The sequence below is a fragment of the Mus pahari genome, chromosome 14 (assembly GCF_900095145.1).
Source record: "Mus pahari chromosome 14, PAHARI_EIJ_v1.1, whole genome shotgun sequence".
Classification (NCBI taxonomy): Eukaryota; Metazoa; Chordata; class Mammalia; order Rodentia; family Muridae; genus Mus; species Mus pahari.
In genome coordinates, this window is record NC_034603.1 from 54,383,929 (window position 1) to 54,404,642 (window position 20,714).

At 38.1% G+C, this 20,714-nt stretch overlaps 1 protein-coding gene across 4 annotated transcripts in view; it reads right to left on the reverse strand.

The window, feature by feature from the left end:
* Window positions 1-20,714, reverse strand: part of Cltc (clathrin heavy chain) — a 63,058-nt gene that overhangs the window by 31,041 nt on the left and 11,303 nt on the right. For 2 of the 4 annotated variants that reach the window (XM_029546404.1, XM_029546402.1), the window contains exons 2-8: window positions 10,851-11,058; window positions 9,958-9,960; window positions 7,358-7,626; window positions 6,469-6,630; window positions 4,781-4,894; window positions 4,273-4,446; window positions 935-1,132 (exon numbers count right to left, since the gene is read on the reverse strand). In XM_029546404.1, coding sequence (XP_029402264.1) covers window positions 935-1,132; window positions 4,273-4,446; window positions 4,781-4,894; window positions 6,469-6,630; window positions 7,358-7,626; window positions 9,958-9,960; window positions 10,851-11,058 — 1,128 coding nt within the window. The remainder of the gene's footprint in view (window positions 1-934; window positions 1,133-4,272; window positions 4,447-4,780; window positions 4,895-6,468; window positions 6,631-7,357; window positions 7,627-9,957; window positions 9,961-10,850; window positions 11,059-20,714) is intronic. The other 2 variants (XM_021213075.2, XM_029546403.1) reach the window with 1 other exon arrangement.

Genomic DNA, 20,714 nt, shown 5'->3' on the forward strand with positions numbered 1-20,714 from the left:
TCAGTGACCCAGTAACACTAACAACCCTCCATGTCCTAAGCCAATCTGAACCACATGGTTGACTTATTGCCTCCACATTAGAGTCACCACATAGGACAAAGATTCACATCTCTGGTTCCATGACACAAAATTATTCAAAATCAGAAATTTGCCAAGGTAATTATGTCAACATGTGATATAAGCATAAATAGTCTTCCACAAGGAAGACCACACCAATTGATTATCTACTATCTAATGCTCAGCCATGTAAACATATACATACAAACAGGATTACAGGCTTGGCAGGTTATATTTATATATTTAGGAATATATTCATATACACATATGAATATGATCATGATGAAAAGATGAATTTGAAAGAAAGCAAGGAGGGGTTCATGAGAGGGCTTGGAGGGCAAAAGGAGAAGAGAAAAATGATGTAATTATAGTAAAATCTCAAAAATGAAAAAAAATAATTTAAAGGTGAAAAAAAGATAAGCACATTCATGAAACAGTAACCACTAGTCAATAAATCAAGTTCAGTCAGTACATACTCCATAACTCCATAACTAACACTGATGTAAAGGCCTATGGGACTAGATTCTGCTCATTTTCTGACAACTCTACACACTACCATCCATTCATTAACTGCTCAAATTAAAATAGAAAGCCATCAATTATGAGCCCAGATAGTCTTGTATTACTAAAATACTGGACATAACTCCGCCTACATCAACTATAGGTCTATAAGTCTACATATCCTTCTAAGATTCTGCATTTTTACACACCAAACCTAGAGACACTGAGAATTAATTATCATACTCTATTAAAAGAAAAATCTAACTGGAAAGGAGTTAGTTACTCTTACAGAGCTGGTTCCTCTTCTAGCACTATCAAAAATACGGACTAGTAAGACCATCTCAAGCATGACAACTTTAATTTCCTAGCTATTTACCTTTGGTGCATTAGCAGCCACCTTTGCAGCCTCTGAGTAGTTTCCCTGGGCGAAGAGAGCATTAAATTTCCGGGCAAAGAGTTCTTCAGCACCAGCTAAGTTGTTCCGCACAGCCATTCTCAGAGCCAAGTCAGGATTTTGTAGGACATTGGTGATGTAAGGAATTATGTTCTCCTCTTCCACACAAACTGACAGGACCTGCAGGTTACCGATAAGAAAGCAGTTGCATTGTGCTAAATCTGTTTAGACAAAGTCACTAGGTAATTGATTATGCTGACACTCCCTTGCTTTGCTACAATGGTTACAGTATATGGTAAAATGACAGAAGGAGCTCTAGGTTAAGCTTTCCCTTTAACACCACAACAGTAGCAGAGAAGAAAGCAGGCTCCTTAACTCCTGATTATCACATTATCCCTAACCGACTCATTCCTGACCTTTTTTCCATCAGAGGCGCAACTAAATAGAGAGATGAGAGCTACTTTTTAAAACCACCTTTGGATGGTGCTAGAAATACAATTAAACAAAGAAGACAAGAAACGGAGACAGCAAACAACTTTAATTCAGTATGACAAAAAAATAAAAAAAATAAAAAAGACAGAGTCTTCCATTACAGGAACTCAAAGTACCTGAGCCTGGAGCTGAGGTTAAGAGATGAAATTGCCTCCTCATAAACATATCACTTTTCAAAGACTGATTAAATGAAAGATGTTTACTCTGGGGAAGAACATATATACTAACCTGGAGGAAAACCTGCACATGACAAAACCACTATAATACTAGCTTTTAAGAATTTTAACAATCTGAGAAAATACTTTCTGGTAGAATTTTTCCTTAATTTTATTACTATACTCTCGCAGAATAAGAACTACTTAGATAATATGATAATTAATATGCTAGAAAATATGAAGAGTTATCAAGGGGCTAGAAAGATGGCTCAGAGCACTGACTGCTTTTCTGAAGGTCCTGAGTTCAAATCCCAGCAACCACATGGTAGCTCACAACCATTCGTAATGAGATCTGACACCCTCTTCTGGGGTGTCTGAAGACAGCTATAGTGTACTTACATATAATAAATAAATAAATTTAAAAAAAAAAAAAAAAGACTTTTCAAATATCCCAAATTCAGAACAACTAATATCAATTGTAGGGTAACCTACCCAGTGGGGTAACTTCCCAGACACTACAATAGGTACTTTAACATATAGCCTTCTGATAGTAAATATTCAGTAATACTTAAGAAGTTAGAAAGTAGGATGCTGATAGAAGTCTTATCTCTACAGTTGATGGATCCTGTCTTAGGAAAGTAAGTCCTATAAAAAGGAGTTTGTCAAATTTGTAACTGAAACAGATTTTCCCCATAGATTTACTTCTTTTGATAATAAAAATAAATGCACCTAACTGGCTCTAAACCAAACAGTTCTTATGAGACAGTATTAAAAAGATTTTGCCATTATACACTGTAGTGCTTTTTTGTGTGTGTGTGTGAGATAAAACTTTTACTTTAAAGGTAAAATTGCAAATGAAAAGTAAAAACAGGCACTGGAGAGATGGCCTTGAGGCTAAGAGCACTGGATACTTTTCCAGAATACCAAAGTTTGATTCCCAGGATACACATGGTGGCTTACAACCATATGTTACTCCAGTTCTGGGGGTTCTAATGTCCTCTTATCCCCACACAGACAAACAGGCAGGCAAAATACCCAGACATAAAATATCATAAAATTAAATACTAATTGATGCCATTTACTAGACTTAAAAATAAGATCGAGATAAATAAAACTAAGTCAATGCACACAAGTTAGACAACAACCTTTTTATCTTATTTTATTGCTATCTTGTTTGTTTTATAATTTTTGAGATAGGTTCTCACTGCCTTGACTGACCTACAACACACAGAAATCCTCCTGCCTCAACCTTTCAAGTGTGGGAATTAAAGGTGTATACCCATGCCAAATTCTATATAATGTTTTTTTAATTTATTTAAATTGTATTTATTTAGCATGTGTGGTTTGTGAACATTCATAAACACACAAATATAACATGTTTATGAAGGACAGAGAACTTGGGGAAGTCAATTCTCTCCTACTACATGAAACCAAGAGATCACACACAGTAGTTCACCATGTTTGCTGACAAGCACATCTACCAGCTGAGCGAGTCTCATGGCCCCCAATAATCTTTTTAAGTAAATTTTATTATGTGTATTTGAGATTTTTGAAATGTCACACAATAAATAGCAAATGGTCATAGTAAAGAAGATTAACACCGTTCTGTAAATTACATTTATTTGTTTACTTATTATGTGTGTATGCATGTGTGCTCTAGTGTATGCATGCACTTTATTATTTATTTACTGTATGTGTACACATATGTGTTTGAGTGTATGTATGCCCCTGTCACAGTGCACATATGGATTCAGAAGACAACATGCAAGAGTCTCTCTAACATGCTAGTTCTGGGGATTGAACTCAGGTGACCTTTGCCAGAAGAGCTATCCTAACTGACCCTCACATCAATTTTTGTTTTGTTTTTTAAAGTTATATTTTATTTCTAAATCCTGGAGACTGAGGAAATGGCTTAATTAATAAAGTAAAAAGGTCTTTTCTCAAAAACTAAACTAAAGGAGAGGCTGGAGAGATGGCTCAGCGAATAAGAGAACTTGTTACTCTTGCAGAGGACATGGATTTAGTTCCCAACACCCGCATGGTGGCTCATAGCCCCCTGTAACGCAGGGGACCTGATGCCCTCCTCTAATCTCCATAGCTACTGCATAAACATAGTGCACGTATGTGCAGGTAAAACACCAAAGACACAAAAAGTAAATCTTAAAAAAAATTTTTCTTTCAAAATGAGGTAGAAAAATAAGACACCTGCTACCAACCTGACTGACAGACACACACACATACACACAATATACTCAAAAAAACAAAAAACAAAAAACCCTAACATAATTTTATTAACTTTAATCTTCATATTGAACCGATGTCAAAACCTATTAATCTTATTTATTATTATTTTATGTCCTTTGACCTTCATCTCATTTCTTCTCTTTGCCATCCCCCATTAAGAACTCTTTTCTGATATCCAAAATTAACTTTTCTTTCTTTTTTTTTTTTTTTTGAGACAGGGTTTCTCTATGTAGCCCTGGCTGTCCTGGAACTCACTTTGTAGACCAGGCTGGCCTCGAACTCAGAAATCCACCTGCCTCTGCCTCCCGAGTGCTGGGATTAAAGGCGTGCGCCACCACTGCCCAGCCAAAATTAACTTTTAACAAAAAAACCGAAAAAGTGCTAATGATAATGTGCTACTTAAATGCTTAAGTTTCAAGGTTTCCTTACTTGTCCCTTTCTGTTAACTCCTATTATCCCAGCTGTGGCTTCATGAGGTGCAGTCACGAAGATGGTTTCTCCACTGATTCTATTCATGTAGATGCATGTGCCAGTCTCCAGATCATAGAGGTGAATATAACCATACTTGGTGATCAGGAACACCACATCATGCTTTTCACTGATCTGAATAGAGAAAATGAACACTTTCTATAAAACGTTGACATGACGCTTAAAGGAAAAAATGCTCAAGTAGTATTAAGGTTTCCTTCATTATAACTTGTCTAAATGCTCAAGCAAATACATAAAACAAGAGTATATGAATGAAATCTGCAAGACAAAAGAGAACTTAATTCTGACAACTTACGATAGCCCAATTATTACATGAAAGCAAGAGAATTATTTTAACAAGTTTTATTAATAATTTGTATTTTAGAGTAATTCTTTGAAGCACTACTCATACCAACTATGAACAGGATATAAATTAATTAAAGGTGAGATTTTTATTTTGATAAAATACCTGCATTGCAACAGGAAAGTCATTTTGTGCTTCTGGAGGAAAGAAAACATCCACGGCCTTCTTTGGAAAGGGTTGATTTCCTGTGGGTGGTGTACCAACTTCAATGATATGTAACTGTTAAAAGAAAAGAAAATCTACTATCAACCTAAATCATGTATCATTTGGTCACTGCAAGGTTTTGACGCCAAATGGAAATAAATGTTCTATGGTAAGTGAACTGTGTGATCATCTATACTGTGAGATGCTTCTCCATAAATAAAACTGAATGGGGAGGGATGATCCCCAAGTTATACATGTCCTGTACTATTACTTTGTTTATTAAACAAGTTCTTACAATGTAGCCCAGGATGACCTGGGGGCTGGGGAGGATCAGGACCAGGCTGGCCGAGAGCTCAGAGAGATCTGTGTGCCTTGAATACTGGAATTTAAAGCATACCAAGCTATGTACCATTCTTATAGTGGCAAAATTATAGAGGTAGGGGGTGGGTCTGACTCTAAAGTCACGCTGAGGCTGACAAGGTGGCTCAGCTGGTAAAAGCAATTATGGAATAGGCTGAGCACCTAAGTTCAATCCCTGGAAGTTATGTAAAAAAGCCAGACATAGCTGGAATTCCAGCACTCTTAGGACTAAATGAAAGGTACAGTCAGAGAGAGTGCTAGGATTCAGATAGCTGCAATCTCGTTTTTCATTCTTAAAAACTACTTACTAGGGTGACTGGGGTAGAAAAATAGAAAACAAAGATGAGGTTTGTCTTTTTCTGACTTGGGGAGAGAGAGGAGAGTAGTCGAGTTCTGGTATCGAGTAGAGCCAGTATTCCATTTTAGAGGCAGCAAACAGTTGTTTTCCCTGTCTCTCAAAGCTAGCATGCAAGCCATGTGACTCTGCCTATACTAGACTTCAAAGAGGGAACTCAGGACATCAGGTTATTTTAAGACTGAGGGAGAGTCTACTCTGGCAGTGAAAATAGCAGCAAACTGAGTCACCAGACCCCAGCAGTGCAGGCCTATCAGAAGCACAAATCACGGATCTGCAGCGTGACTTCTGCCTGGAAGCCTAGCATTTTTGCTTATTTCTCCTTTCCCAAGTTTAGTTATACAGCTGTCCTAGCTACTGCCAGGTATCCAATACCTGTCTAAGTTTTTTATACTCCAATCAACCAGACCTTGTTTCTGCTGTCCTCAACTAAGAATTTCAATATAAAATACTTTAACCTGTCTAGGTAATTTCAATATATAGCTAGAGATGAGGCTCTCTAATTTAAGCTGCCATCCATTCTATCTACCTCAAGTCACCTAAGGAATTTAAGGATGAATTGACTTCTTCTTGGGCAATACTTAATGAATCAGACTCTTGACATGTACTGCACACATAAATGGGTATTTTAGCAACCCTAGTGAGTCTATGTAAAGTGAAAGACACAACAAAAAGCCTTTGATAAAGACAATCGAAGAGCTCAATGGTCTAAAGGTCTGTAATCCCAGCACTCAGAACCTGAGGCAAGAGGACTTAATTCAAAACCAGCCTAGGTTATATAACAAGACACTGCTAAAAGTTAGGGTTCACAGATGGCAGAATAGGATTATATATACTATTTGTCAGGCACCACAAATCTGAATACTATGAAACTAAGGAAGAAAAATAAGTATTTTTAACTTAGATGACAAAGAGCAAAACAGACACAACTTACCTTTCCTCCTGCCTGACCCCGCACAGCAAAACAAAATAATGTTGATTCTTCTGCATTTCCTTCCATCTTAAATTGTGCAAAACTAGCTGCATGCCCTTCAATAGGCTGAGAAACTTTCCTATCTACAGAATACAGCTGCATAGCTCCAACCACACGATTTTGCTGCAAAGAATAAAAACAAGAAACAAAAATCTTTATCGATCCAATGACCCAGTAGATCTCAGATTCAATTAGTGAAACAGTTACAATAGTTTGCCATCTTCAGCAGTACTTTGTGTGTGTCTGTCTCTGTCTGTCAGTCTCTGTCTCTGTCTCTCTCCAGATTTATTTATTATATGTATATGAGTACACTGTCACTGTCTTCAGACACACCAGAAGAGGGCATCAGATCCCATTGTAGGTGGTTTTGAGCCACCATGTGGTTGCTGAGAATTGAACTCAGAACCTCTGGAAGAGCAGTCAGTGCTCTTAACCACTGAGCCATCTCTCCAGAACCACTTGTTAGTCTCTTATTGTAGACTTGATACTTAACTTCAAAAGTTTAACTCCTAAATTATCTTATTAAAGTCTAATGTGAATAAAACATATCTCATCCTGTCATCTCTTTACCCATCTTACTACAACAATACAGATTCACTCTGCAGCACACTGACTCCAAAAACATTCTAAATCACTCAATCTTTCCTTAATCTATGAAAATTAAAAACTGATAAGAGTACTCAAGTTCCATGTCAGGTTAAAGGTATAAGCCAACAATCACTATTTTTAAAATGAAAGGCTTTCAAAATAAATCAAATTCAGTAAGATTGGGTTTAAAAACCTAACTGAAGTGATATTGATCAAAACAGGGCTTTAGACCACTTCTTCATCAAAAACTAACGAGTATTACCTGTGCAGATATGCCAGTCAGAAGCAACCACTTCTGCTTTGCATCTGTACGGTAATTGATGATCTGGCATCCTGCGAGGCTAGAATGACGATCAAACATTTTCACTGGCTGAGACTCTCCTTCCATACTCCAGTGATAAACCGCATTATCCGTAACAAGAGCAACCGTATTCAAAGAGATCCATTTCCAGAAGGTGACATCATCAGTCATGGTATGGGCCTTCATTTTACTTTTCATTTCAATGTTAAATATCTGAAGAGTTTTTCCAGCTGAATAAAGAATTAAAAGAATAATGAAAAAAAAGCTAAGTTTAAAATTAATTAATACCTAGCTAACTACCCCTAAGTTCCAAGTAATGTGGTTTTATCCTGGGACTAATAACTATAGGAGTCACATTGCTAGAACTACAGCTGAGACCAAGAAAACCAATGTACACCTGCACCCTTAGGCAAAACTCTTTATTACCTCTAGTGAACACATCCGCAATACTATAAACATGTGACTTCTACAGGATTCTACATCCAAAATGAAAATGAGACTAAGGAAAAGCTTTCTCACTGATAAAAAACAAAGCTGTAACTTTCATTGCGTACTTAGCTCACACATAAACTAAGGTAGCTGTATATACAAAAGACAAAGCCAATCTAATAGAAACACAAGGAGGAAATGTCCACTTTTTAAAATGCAGTCATCTCTCACCCAACTCAATTTTGTAGAAACTGCGTTTTGAAAAGAAGTTGTACTTCAACTTTGCTGGTCACCATAGTGCATGCTACATTTAACTGGTCTAAGATACAAAAGGAAAACAGAAGTGCTGGAGAAAGAAGAGGAAGACAGGGGGGAGGGTGGTTTCCAATGCTGTTAATATACTGGAGTGAGAACAAGTCCAAGCTTCATCCAGTTAAGACAGTAAAAGTAGGGTGAAATTTGCATTTAATGTTAAAAGTCCAGAGTCAGATGCAAGGGCTTATACTTGTCGTTTGAAACTTATCACAGTCAGAAAGGTGATTTCACTGAAATCAACAGCAGTCAAAGCCCAGAGCTATGACTAGGCTCTAAAGATAATCCTCGGAGACTGAGGATAACTCCGTTCCTGAGCCACAGAGAATCTGGCTCCTAAAGGACAAAAAGTTGTCAGAGTGGAAGGGTGACAGGGGAGGTGGGAAACAGACAAAGCCTAAGAGCTTTGTACGGCAACCCATCTTACTACACAAAAAAGCCTTCTTCTATAAGACAGTGTATGACTCCCATCCCACACGGCTTATAAACCACAACCAGACTGGAGAAATTGTGAAAGTTATAGTCCTGTTTATAAAAAGAAGGCATGAAGTTTAAACTGGCTTCAGAGGGAAGCAAAATATTTAAAGAATTTGGTTTTCTTAACTGCACCCTCCAACCTCTAAATAACTAGACTCTTACTCTGCTTTACACGAAGAGGGCTGGACTATCTGTAAGCGTCTGGGGAAGGAACAAGGGATCATAGCTATGAAGTAGACAGATAGACACAAAGTGTAACACACTATTTTGCAAAGCTATAAATTTGTTTTAATAATTCTTTTTATAGAACAGGACAATGACTAACACAATCTAATTTAAGGTAACTCACCATCTGCACACATAAGAAAGCATTAAGAAATGTGATAAGATAACAGTAACATTAAAAATAGAAAAGAACTTGGTAAAATTCAACTGATGGCCTTTAAAAAGAGAAGTGTGATGTATGATTATTTAAGGAGGACGACAGACATTTTAATACTTTAAAACGCAATATACTTTTAGATAAAAGCAAAATGTATATTATCCCAAAATATCTGGTTATAGATAAAAGGTGGAATATCCTTCCTGAAGATAAGATCAATTTTGCCCGACACAAATTCTGATGTTATGTTGACTATGCTATTCTTAGCTCCCAACCTGCAAGTAAGATACTCCAAAATGTTCCAAAACCTATACCATGAAACTACAAAGTTCAGGCTTCTAATCTTGACTTTCAGATTAGTTAGTGATGCTCACGAATAAAATCTATGCAAAGATCCCAAATCTAAGTCTGTGAACTGTGCAGCAGGGAAGGAAAGGCATTTGCTGACAAGCTAGCCCCACATGGTGGGAGGTGAACAGACATGTTTTCTTCACATGTATGCCCCCCACATAAATAGACAAAATAACAAATAGAATGTTCTAAAAAGAATTCTAAAAATGTGCTCAAAGCAAAAAAAGCTCAATACTTCTAGACCCGAACTGTTCAATTAAGAATTATTCAACATCTATTTTTAAAGACTAAATGGGCTGGGCATGGTGGTGTGTGTGTCTGATCCCAGCACTAGGGAGGTAGAAGCAGGTGGATCTTTGTGAATTTGAAGCTAGCCTGCTCTAATAGCAAGATCAGGACAGCAGGGGCAACAAAACGAGTGACCCTGTCTCACCAAAACAAAACTATAACACCAAAATAAGGCCCCCAGTTTGGATGATGTGAAGAAAAGACAGGTTGAAAAGTTCAGCGCCTCTAAAAACCCATCCACACTTTTATAAATTACCAAGAAACTGAATTCTCTTTCTTTTTATCAAGAAAAACAAAGGCTGAGATATAGCTCAGTATCAACCATCTGCCCACTTGCCTAGCATGTGTACAGCATTGGATCCAATCCCTAATTAAAGCACAAAGGAAAAGGAGGCAGTTTTAAATGCCACTTCAAAGGTCCAGCAGTCTGCACCTAGACTTCTTTCTTAGTCTTAGTAACTTTTAGTTTTCTATTATACCTTCATTCTAAAGTTCAAAGGAAAAGAAAATAGGTTCTTAGATAAAATGAGATTGTTTAACTCTATTTAGATTGATCTGCAGCATTGCTCCCTGTGGAAACTAGTTAGTTTGGCTGGGCCTGGCTGTCCACACCTATGATCTCAGCTACTCAAATTCTCTTAGGTAAGAGAATTCCAGTTCAAAGCCAGTCTGGGCAACAAAATAAGACTCAACTAAAATAATGATGATGATGATGATGATGATGATGATGATGATGAATTTTAAAAGCTGTGTGCTTATTCTCCCCCAACTCTCTCTAACAAGTTTAAATTCAAGCCATTTTTAGCACTTGATGATCTAAGTGAAAAGAAGCCTGAACTATAAAAAAGGCATAGAATGGAGAAGCTGATTGTTATAATAACCACTGAAATGTTTAGGTCCTATTATTGTTATGACTTATTATTACAGAATACTAATTTCATTCCCCTATACAGAAATGCTTTTAGCCTTTTATCATGTCAGATATAAAACTTAAATGTATATATCATAAAACTTAAAATTATTTCAAGTATATCTATTCTACAATATTTCAGAGAAACATTCAATGTTAAAATTATGAACACTAACTCAAGTTCAGGATTAATCTCAACTTTACAGATCTAATTATTCAACAGAGAAAAGAAAAAGTACATTCAGTAATTTTATTTGCATACAACACATAAGAATTTCAAGAAAAACATTCACAATCCCTTATACCTTTCAGTGCAATCACTTTGCTGGCAGGATTCATGATGGCACTGTCTGCTGAGATTGGTCTTCGAATTGGATTACTTGGATCATTCATATCAATGATTACCACCTGAGCCTGCTCTCCCACTTTTTCTCTAATGCAGATGAATTTGTCTGACTCCATAGTCAAGGTACTGAAGCCAATGTTTGCTGGGTTGATACCCAGGTTCTGGAGCTAGAAAAAAAAAAAATATAGACCATGTTACCAAACCTGTAAGTAAAATTTCATATTCATATATTATCATTATAAATCCTAATTTAACTATCCATGCCAAACCAATAGAGAAAATAATGAAAAAGTAATAGATCTTCTTCTTTAAAAAATGTGACATTCAGCTGCTGAAGTATAACTTACAACGACAGAGGCCAGAGATGAAGGTAAAGAACACAGCAACTTCTGAGGGCTGGCATTTAGGAGTCAAGGGATTTATAATCACTGTTTCTTGGTGAATTTTTAGATCTTTGAACTGTTGAACTCTTACCCTCACTTACATTTAACACAATCACGTATCCACTTTATTAGGCTTCAGAAATCTGTAGTTTAAGCTAAAGTAGTATTTTAAAAAGAAGTAAAAGATTTAAAAGGTCAGAATTCTTGGAGAAACAGACGACTACCCTGAGCAGACAAAGTTCCACACCTGTGCAGAGTCAGAACAAGCTCTATTGGAGGGGCTCGATCAGACGCCTCCAAAGCTGGGCAGGATCTTCAAGGAGCCAGTCTAGAGAATGCTCTCCAGAAGCATGTGCTAAGGCACAGAGATATACAAATTTCTTAAGGGAGCTAAAGGTGCCTAAAAAAATACCACTGAGAGTATAGACTAGGAAAGGCTTGAACAGGGAATGAAGATTATACAGAGACACAAGAAAGAACCGCTTGCTCGACAAGCTAAATTCACCTCTTTATTTCTTTTTCTTCCTTTTCATTTTTCGAGACAGGGTTTCTCTGTGTAGACCTAGCGGTCCTGAAACTCACTCTGTAGACCAGGCTGGCCTTGAACACAGAAATTCACCTGCCTCTGCCTCCCAAGTGCTGGGATCAAAGGCATGCGCCACCACGCCCGGCCTAAATTTACCTCTTAAGAACAGGGATCTTGAGGCTCAAGAAATGGCTCAGCTGTTAAAAGCACTGTCTGCCCTTCCAGAGGTGCGAGTTCAATTCCCAGCACCCACATGGAGGCTCAACCATCTACGGTGGCATCTGATGCCCTCTTCTGGCATACATGCAGATACATGCAAATGGGGCACTATAATATAATATAAATAAATCTTTTAAAGAATCCAGAACTTACAATATATGATAAAGAGCTATTTAAGAATTTTAATACCTGGGTATGGTACCACATGCCTTTAATCAAAGCAGAAGCAGATCTGAATCTGAGGCTAGCCTAATCTATAGAGAGAGTTCCAGGACAGCCAGGGTTACACAGAGAAAATGTCTCTAACAACCAAAAAAAAAAAAAAAAAAGGAAGGGAAGGGAAGGAGGGAGGGAGGTAATTTTTGCTCTGTATAAAAGCAGATACTATAGTAGTTGCTCAATAAACAGTGGTTCTACAGATGGTAAATCTTTGAAAACCAAAAAGTGTGTGAGTAACAGAAGTCACCTGTTACTAGAAAGATTCTATTAGAATGGGTCACTAATTCTCTGGGTAATTAAATCCTTCAAAAAAAGAGCCTGCCTGAAGGGCTGACTTTACTAGCAAGCCAGAGCAGTCCCATCCTGCCCTCGTCCCTCCATGGTAGTGAATTTTCATGTTGTAAACTGAGAAAAAGCCCTTGTCCCCAGCTGTGCATTCCCTTCACTGTGCTGGCTGAGCAATGTCAGCTGTATCTTACATCAAACTCTCTCGCTACAAATAGGCCAGGATCTGAATAAGGTCCAGAATGGGACTAAGACTCTTTTACTTTCACTTCCCTTTAATTCCTCAAGTACTATAGGTATAACCAGTAATAAAATGTAGTTATAACTCAAGACATAGCACCCAGGACAAAAAGCCAAGTAGCTATATAACCATTAATACACACATGGCATTAAAGTAGAACATTAACCAGTTTTACAAGCTCAAGATATACTGTAATGCCAGGCAAATATACAAACTATAAAACAGCTAACTTATAACAAATGTGGTTACTTCTTAACTTCAGGACTGGAGAAGATGAATAGAAATTGTCACCAAATGTATGAATGGAACATGAATGGTATTCAGAGAGGTCTTTTCCTTAGATAAACTAAATAAAACCAAGTTATCCATCTAGTTTCTGAGGAGAAATACACATGTTTTTAGACTCTTGAAGGATTCGTGCAGATCGTTTCCTTCAATAGTTGCAAAAAGTATTTCAATGGCTCAGAGTTCATACAGCTATCTACAGGAACACAGCACACTGGCAGCTGAATTACTCCATGAGAACTATGACTCTAAGTTTCTATCCCAGACCTTCACCTACTACACTTTTGAATTTTTCAGATACCACTGTTCAGTTTCTTTAGTATCTGAAAAATATAGACTTATATAAAAGTGTCAGCCAAAAAGTAAAATTAAAAAAGTAATATAAGGAGCAAGATAGTGCCTGATATCTGCAACATTTACATATGAGAGGATGAGGCAGAAGAATTGCTAGGAGTTTAAGACCAGTCTGAACTATAGAGACCCTGTCTCAAAAAAAAAATCAAAACAAGGGTCTGGAGAGATGGTTCTGCATTAAGAGAATTGGCTGTTCTTCCAGGACAGGGGGTTTGATGCCCAGCCTGACATGACAGCTCACAACCACCTGTCAACTTCAGTTCCAGTGGATCCAATACTCTCTGTGGGTATCAAAATATGTGTGGCATACAGACATACATGCAGGCCAACATCCATACACATAACACTTTTTCCAATTTATACACACACACATACATATGCATACATATGGGTGGCGGTGGTGCACACCTTTAATCCCAGCACTCAAAAGGCAGAGGCAGGTGGATCTCTGAGTTTGAGGCCAGTCTGGTCTACAGAGTGAGTTCCAGGGCAGCCAGGGCTACACAGAGAAACCCTATCATGAAAAACAAAGCAAAAGAAAAGGGGGGAGGGAGGAGGAAGTAAGGAATCTGTTAAATGGCCTATACCTTCAGAGTATTTTACTTGTAGGAAAAAAAATGAAGATTTGGTTCTAAAAGAATTAGGTTGCTTACAATCTATAGAATCCTACACTATATCCTTTCTTACTAGACAGACCCTACCAAGATAATTAGGCATTCGAACCTTTTGTTTTCCTATCAAGAATGTACTAGCACTATTCAAGATATTCCATGTGAAACAGACATATACTTTATTTAAAAGTGAAAATAAAATTAGGGCTATATGTGGTGGTGCATGCCTTAAATCCCAGCACTTGGTATAGGTAGAGGCAAGCAGATCTCTAAGTCCCCGGCCAATTGAACAAGTTAAACAAACAAACAAAAAACAACAACTCAGGAAAGGTACAGAACAGAATGGAAAGAGGAAAGAAAGAGGAAAAAGGAAAAGAAAAACAGATGGAAAGCAAGGGAAGCAGGCAGAAAAAAGAACTGTGTAGTCAGGCTGAGAATGACCTCGTGGAGGGAGGGGGTTTGGCATAGACTATTCAGAGATTAGTCAGGATAACAAGGGGTTTGGTCTGGTCCCATGGAGCACAGGTTAGGGCATTTCTGTTAAAAAAAAAAAAAAAAGGAGAATACTGGTAATGGGAAACCCATTATAAACTGAAGAATATATCACATAACTAAATATTTTAAGGGTAAAGGTGAAATGACTTGGAAATACTGCAAGTTTGGTAGCTTCTATCTATGATCCTACCTACTTAGGAGCTAAGGCAGAAGGATCCTATGTATACGGTCAACCTAGGCTATACCACAAAACTCTTAACTCAGGAAGAAAAAAGACAAAGAGCAAGAACAAGAGAGCAAGAGTAAGAGTATGCATGCATGTGTGTAGCAAGTGAACTAAATTGAAACAAACAATTCATTATGTTTAAAAACACACTTAAACGATGACCACTTATACAACTAAATAAGAAACTGGCCCGGCAGTGGTGGCACACGCCTTTAATCCCAGCACTTGGGAGGCAGAGGCAGGCAGATTTCTGAGTTCGAGGCCAGCCTGGTCTACAGAGTGAGTTCCAGGACAGCCAGGGCTACATAGAGAAACCCTGTCTCGAAAAACAACAACAACAAACAAACAAACAAATAAATAAATAAGAAACTGCACTTTCCTAGAAAGTCTTTCCTAGATGTTAGCAAAGGACAGAGACCTCAGGATACTATTAGTTAACAGAAAGGTGACATGTCTCTACCTCTGTAAAACCTGACAAGTTCTTCTCCCTTCCTGGTATTACTTACTTTAAGCAAATGCCAAGGTTACTCACCTATTAGGTTCTGCTCCTATTTTCCCATAATATAGGCAAACAGAAAAAATACCCTAACAGTAGTGAACAGGGTCAGCCACCATTAACTCTACTTCTGGCTTAGGTGCACCAGTAGAACAAGAACACATAAAAGGTCCCCATACTAGTGTTTAATAATATTTGTACAGACCAAATCTTTAAAAATGTAGCGATACTTTTACAGTTTTTATTTTCAGAACAGCCAGAAAATATTGTCAACCACAAAAGTGTGATAGTATATGATATATGCCAGAAAAAGTGATGCATTCAGAAGGCGTAAGTCTACAACCTTTTATGTAGGAGTGGTGGTACACACCTTTTATCCCAGAGGCAGAGGCAGGCAGATCTCTGTGAGTTCAAAGCCAGCCTGATCTACAGGGCAAGTTCCAACACAGCTAGGGATACAGAAAGCAATTGCCTTGAAAGAAAAACTAAAAGGAAAATTATGATCTCTTGATTTCAATTTGAATCAAACTGGAGATGGAAGGCACTCTAGTCTAAGATTCTGTAACAGTACAATATATTTCAACTTTCCACACCCTAAATTACAGTAAATTTTAAATTTTGATTATAAATTTCAAGTAGCATCTAAAATAAGTTGCTTTTCTGGATTCCTCATAAAGAGCCCAAATGTCTGGATGTAGCCCGAGTTCTTCCACTGACTGGATCTGTGTATTGTTCCTTCCTCTCAAACATTTGGAATGGCAGTACCTATTCTCAGAGCTCTGAGCATTTAAGTGAAATGCTAAAAACCATGTTTGACACCATCAGGTCTTCATACACACTATCAGTAACTACACACAGCAGAACTGTGGGCTCAGCTCAAGTCAACTGTCTTTCATTGCACTTCATTATCTGCTTCATTCAGCTGTCCTCAGGTCGTGGGTGTGACATTTCACTACACTGATAACAGTAGGCTCTCAGAAACTTACCCAAGACACTGAAATTCTTTCTCTCCCAGGCTCATTTGTTTTTTAAGACAACCTTGCTATGTAGGCCTAGGGCCCTACAACACACTAGGTACTCCAGATTAGCCCTCAACTGACAGCAATACTTAAGACTTCAAGGATGTGCTGCTACCAAGTCCACAAGTCTGCCCTTTCTTTCTTTCTTTTTCTTTCTTTCTTTCTTCCTCTTTCCTTCTTTTGAGAAAGACACTATAATTAAGGCTTACAATGCTGCTCTTTAATTTGCTAATTAAGTTTCAAAGAAAAGAATCTACAAGGCCACACCACATATTCCTAAAAAGTAACCCTATTTAACTTTTTACTAGTATACAGAACAGCAGTGCCAAAAGTCTTCTATCACAACTGGTGTCTCCAACATCTTAGATGAAAAAGGAATCTGGTAAGGCTAGTGTCATTCAAGTAAACAGTAAATTTCATAATTTGATAATAAAGTTCAAGTGGCATCAAAAATTGCCGAATCCTTCTTAAAGAGCCCAAATGTCTGATGTGGCCCTAGTTTCTTCCACTAAAATTAACTATAGACTAGTTGATATCTGTATATTGCTTCATCTTAACCATTTGGAATGACAAATGTAAGTACTCTCAGAATTGTAAGGATTTAATATGAAATGCTAAAACTAACATGAGGTTGGTTTCAAAAGCTGTTTTCTTCCTAAAGCAGAGAGGAAAAGGAAATTTGTGATGCAGAAAACTCAGCTGTGACTTTCTTTTTTTTTTTAAAGATTTATTTATTTATTATATGTAAGTACACTGTAGCTGTCTTCAGACACTCCAGAAGAGGGCGTCAGATCTTGTTATGGATGGTTATGAGCCACCATGTGGTTGCTGGGATTTGAACTCCAGACCTTCAGAAGAGCAGTCGGGTGCTCTTACCCACTGAGCCATCTCACCAGCCCCAGCTGTGACTTTCAAGACACGAAATGAGTCTAACTGACAGCAGCTGCTTTCTTTCACTTTAAAGCTACCCTGCCCAAATTAGACAACCAAACAATCACTACAACCTATTTGATGGCCCCAAAATGAGAGACATTTCACAAAATTATGCATAAGTGTACATTTCCAAAAATGGCTTGAATACAGCACATTCTAGATTTAAAAATCTCAACCTGTTGTTTGAGTTATCTTTGGATATAGTCAACATCATTGCAGTAACTGGCTAGCCATGAGCAAGACCTGAGATAACCACATTAAGTCATGACTTTCTAGTAACTATAGCTTAGTTTTGAAAGATATAACTGCATATTAATTTTAAGAAACACATACTATAGGGTATATTGAGAACTAGTATCACATCTGTCAATCGCTGTTAAGTAGTTAAGAAGTACACTTAATCAGAAAGAATACAAGTCAAATGAAATAAAATAGTTAAAAGGCTGTGAGGCAGAGGCCCACGCTTGTGACTGCAACCCCAGGAGGCTAAGGCAGGAGGATCACAAGTTTCCAGCTTAAGTTTCCAACACCCTGCCTCCCCACAAAAGTTAACCATTGATGATCAGGGATAAAACCTGGACCTGGAAATTCTATTCTAAATCGAAATTCATGCAAAAATGTTTTTTAAAACTTTAGACAAACTGAAAGAAACACAAAGTTGTGACTGAGATGGAGATTTAAACAAACCAAATACCAGGTGGTGACAGACATTTGGACTGTTTTGCAGTAGGTATTCAGTTGTTAAGTATTAGCAGCCAATAAAAATATAACTATAAAATGTTATTTTCTAAAGATATACACTCAAGTATTTAGAGGTAAAATACCATAGAAATTTTAATCCTTGTAAAATGTTTAAGCAAAATTTGAAAAGTAAACAGGGCAAAATGCTATACAAATCCATCTAGACAGTGGGCTAGAGATGCAGTTCAGCTGGTAGAGCACCTGCCCATCAGGCCCCATGGAGCTGGAGTAAAAGAGGTTATGAAGCACCCGACACAGTGCCTCATAAATCAAATTCAAGCCTTCTGCAAGAACAGCACAAACTCTTAACAGCTGAACCATCTCTCCAGCACTCAGTTTTTGGTTTTTGTTGTTTTTATTGAAAGGGGGGGGGAGGTATACCAGAGCAAAAGCATCTCCACCAAAAGACGTTAAAATAAAAGGCACATGAGAAGAAACAGGTTTACTGATGCTCCTTGCCTTATAATGCTGTTACATCTGGATAACTTAGTTTTGGGGGCTGGAGAGATGGCTCAGTGGTTAAGAGCACTGGCTGCTCTTCCAGAGGTCCTGAGTTCAATTCCCAGCACCCACATGGTGGCTCACAACCATCTGTAATGAGATCTGATGCCCTCTTCTGGCTTGCAGGTATACATGCAGTTGAGCACTCAGACATAAAGTAAATAAATGAAATAAACAAAAAAAAAAAAAAAGAGAAGAAAAGGGGGCTGGTGTTTGGCATAGTGATGCAAGCCTGAATCCCTGCACTTGGGAGGCAGGGGCACGCAGATCTCGGTGATTTTGAGACCAGCTAGAGTTAAGTCCTTTCTTTTTTCTTTTTTTGTTTTTGTGAGACAGGGTTTCTCTGTGTAGACCTGGCTGTCCTGGAACTCACTCTGTAGACCAGGCTGGCCTCCAACTCAGAAATCTGCCTGCCTCTGCCTCCCAAGTGCTGGGATTGAAGGCGTGCGCCACCACTGCCCAGCAAGTTAAGTCCTTTCTTAATTTATATATATATATAAAAAGTTACTGATTTAACACACATCAGGCATTTAAGACCACACAGAGACACTGCATTTTAGGGAGTTCTGTCCTTCCAGTTACCAAGCCCTAGGACTACAGCTTGTTACAGATAGACTATTCTGAAACAGACTGGTGTGAATGCTAACCTATCATTTCCTAAGTAAGCTTTGCCAAACAACTGTTTTGCTCTTCTTCTCCTGAAAAGAACAGGTGAACCTTGGTAAGTCACAGATCCAGGAAACTCCGAGGTAAGTCAACATCAGAATATGCAGTGACCAAAGCATGAGAACATTGTTAAAGGACTGCATGAACCATAAATATGCGCAGTCTGGGAATACGCATGCAGAACAAAATACTAGAAGGCACACAACCAAATAAAACCATACTACTGGAAGTAGTAAGACAGTTAGTTCCCCCACTAATACAACACCTCAGTCTCTGCCACCACTTGCAACTGTATTTGTGCCTTCTAGGTTTGCTTTGCCTCATCCATCCAGTTCTCACATTGGATGGGCCAGGAAGAAATGAATCACAAATCATCTTCTCCCAAAGTACACCCGAGGAGGGTGTGTCCCACCCAATGCCTAGTCAACTTGGAGCACAGCTCTTTAGCAGCTACATCAGCTGAAAATCTGAAACACATTAAAGCTTGTGTTTCTGACAGCATTATTTAAAACGTACACACCACACATTTCACAATTAGTGCTTGGCACACACTTTTCAGATCCTTCTTGTTTCATCTGAACAGTTACAGCATCAGCAAGTATGTATGCATTTCAGACAAAGCTATTTTCTCGATGCTCTATGGACGCTTCTGTTAATTCTTGTAGCATGAAAGGACTTACTATTGGGAGCCACCAATTTAAAAGGTCAACAGTTTTATATACCTAGTTATTCTATAGGCATACGCTTCAAGACTTAGCTAACTTCCTGCCTAGCCTAAGTATTTCATTCAGCCTAACTTCTTCTGCAAACTCCACACATCCTGTCTTCCACTGGTACTAAACACATGAAAAATGCTGAGCTGTCACTTCACTGAGACCTTCCTGAAAACTACAAAGAAGGATGTCAAAAACTGCAATTGCTGTAGTTGTCAGGAAATAAAGAAAAATGCTAAGATTGCAGCAATCCTTGGTTTATTCCATCAACAGGATGTCAGCCATTGTTTCTGTTGGCTCCACAAATTTCAAACAACAAATAAAAACACTTTTAACCTTTGCTGATCCCACACATAAAACATATATGTTTTGCCAGGCAGTAGTAGTGCACACTCTTAGACCTAGCACTCAAGAGGCAGAAAAAGGTGATTCTCTGTAAGTCTGATGTTCAAGACCAGCCTACAGAGAGAGTTCCAGGACAGCTAAGACTATACAGAGAAACCCTGTTTCAAAAAGTAAAATAAAATTAAAGTAAAATATATGGTTTGTTTCTACTCCAGGAGAGTCTGAAGGAGTCACTTTTGGGAGGACTTTTGACTCCCAGCAGTAAATGGAAACGGAATGCAATGTAAGCAAAAGCCACAGCCAGAGACATGGACTTTAAACAAGATGAGAAGTTGGATCATACTAGAGTCTCCTAAAGACAAAGAATTTTTCCTACTTATAACCTACTACTCAATTAAAAAACAAAACAAGCCGGGCATGGTGGCGCACGCCTTTAATCCTGGCACTCTGGGATTAAAGACAGAGGCAGGTGGATTTCTGAGTTCGAGGCCAGCCTGGTCTACAAAGTGAGTTCCAGGACAACCAGGGCTATACAGAGAAACCCTGTCTCGGAAAAAAAAAAAAA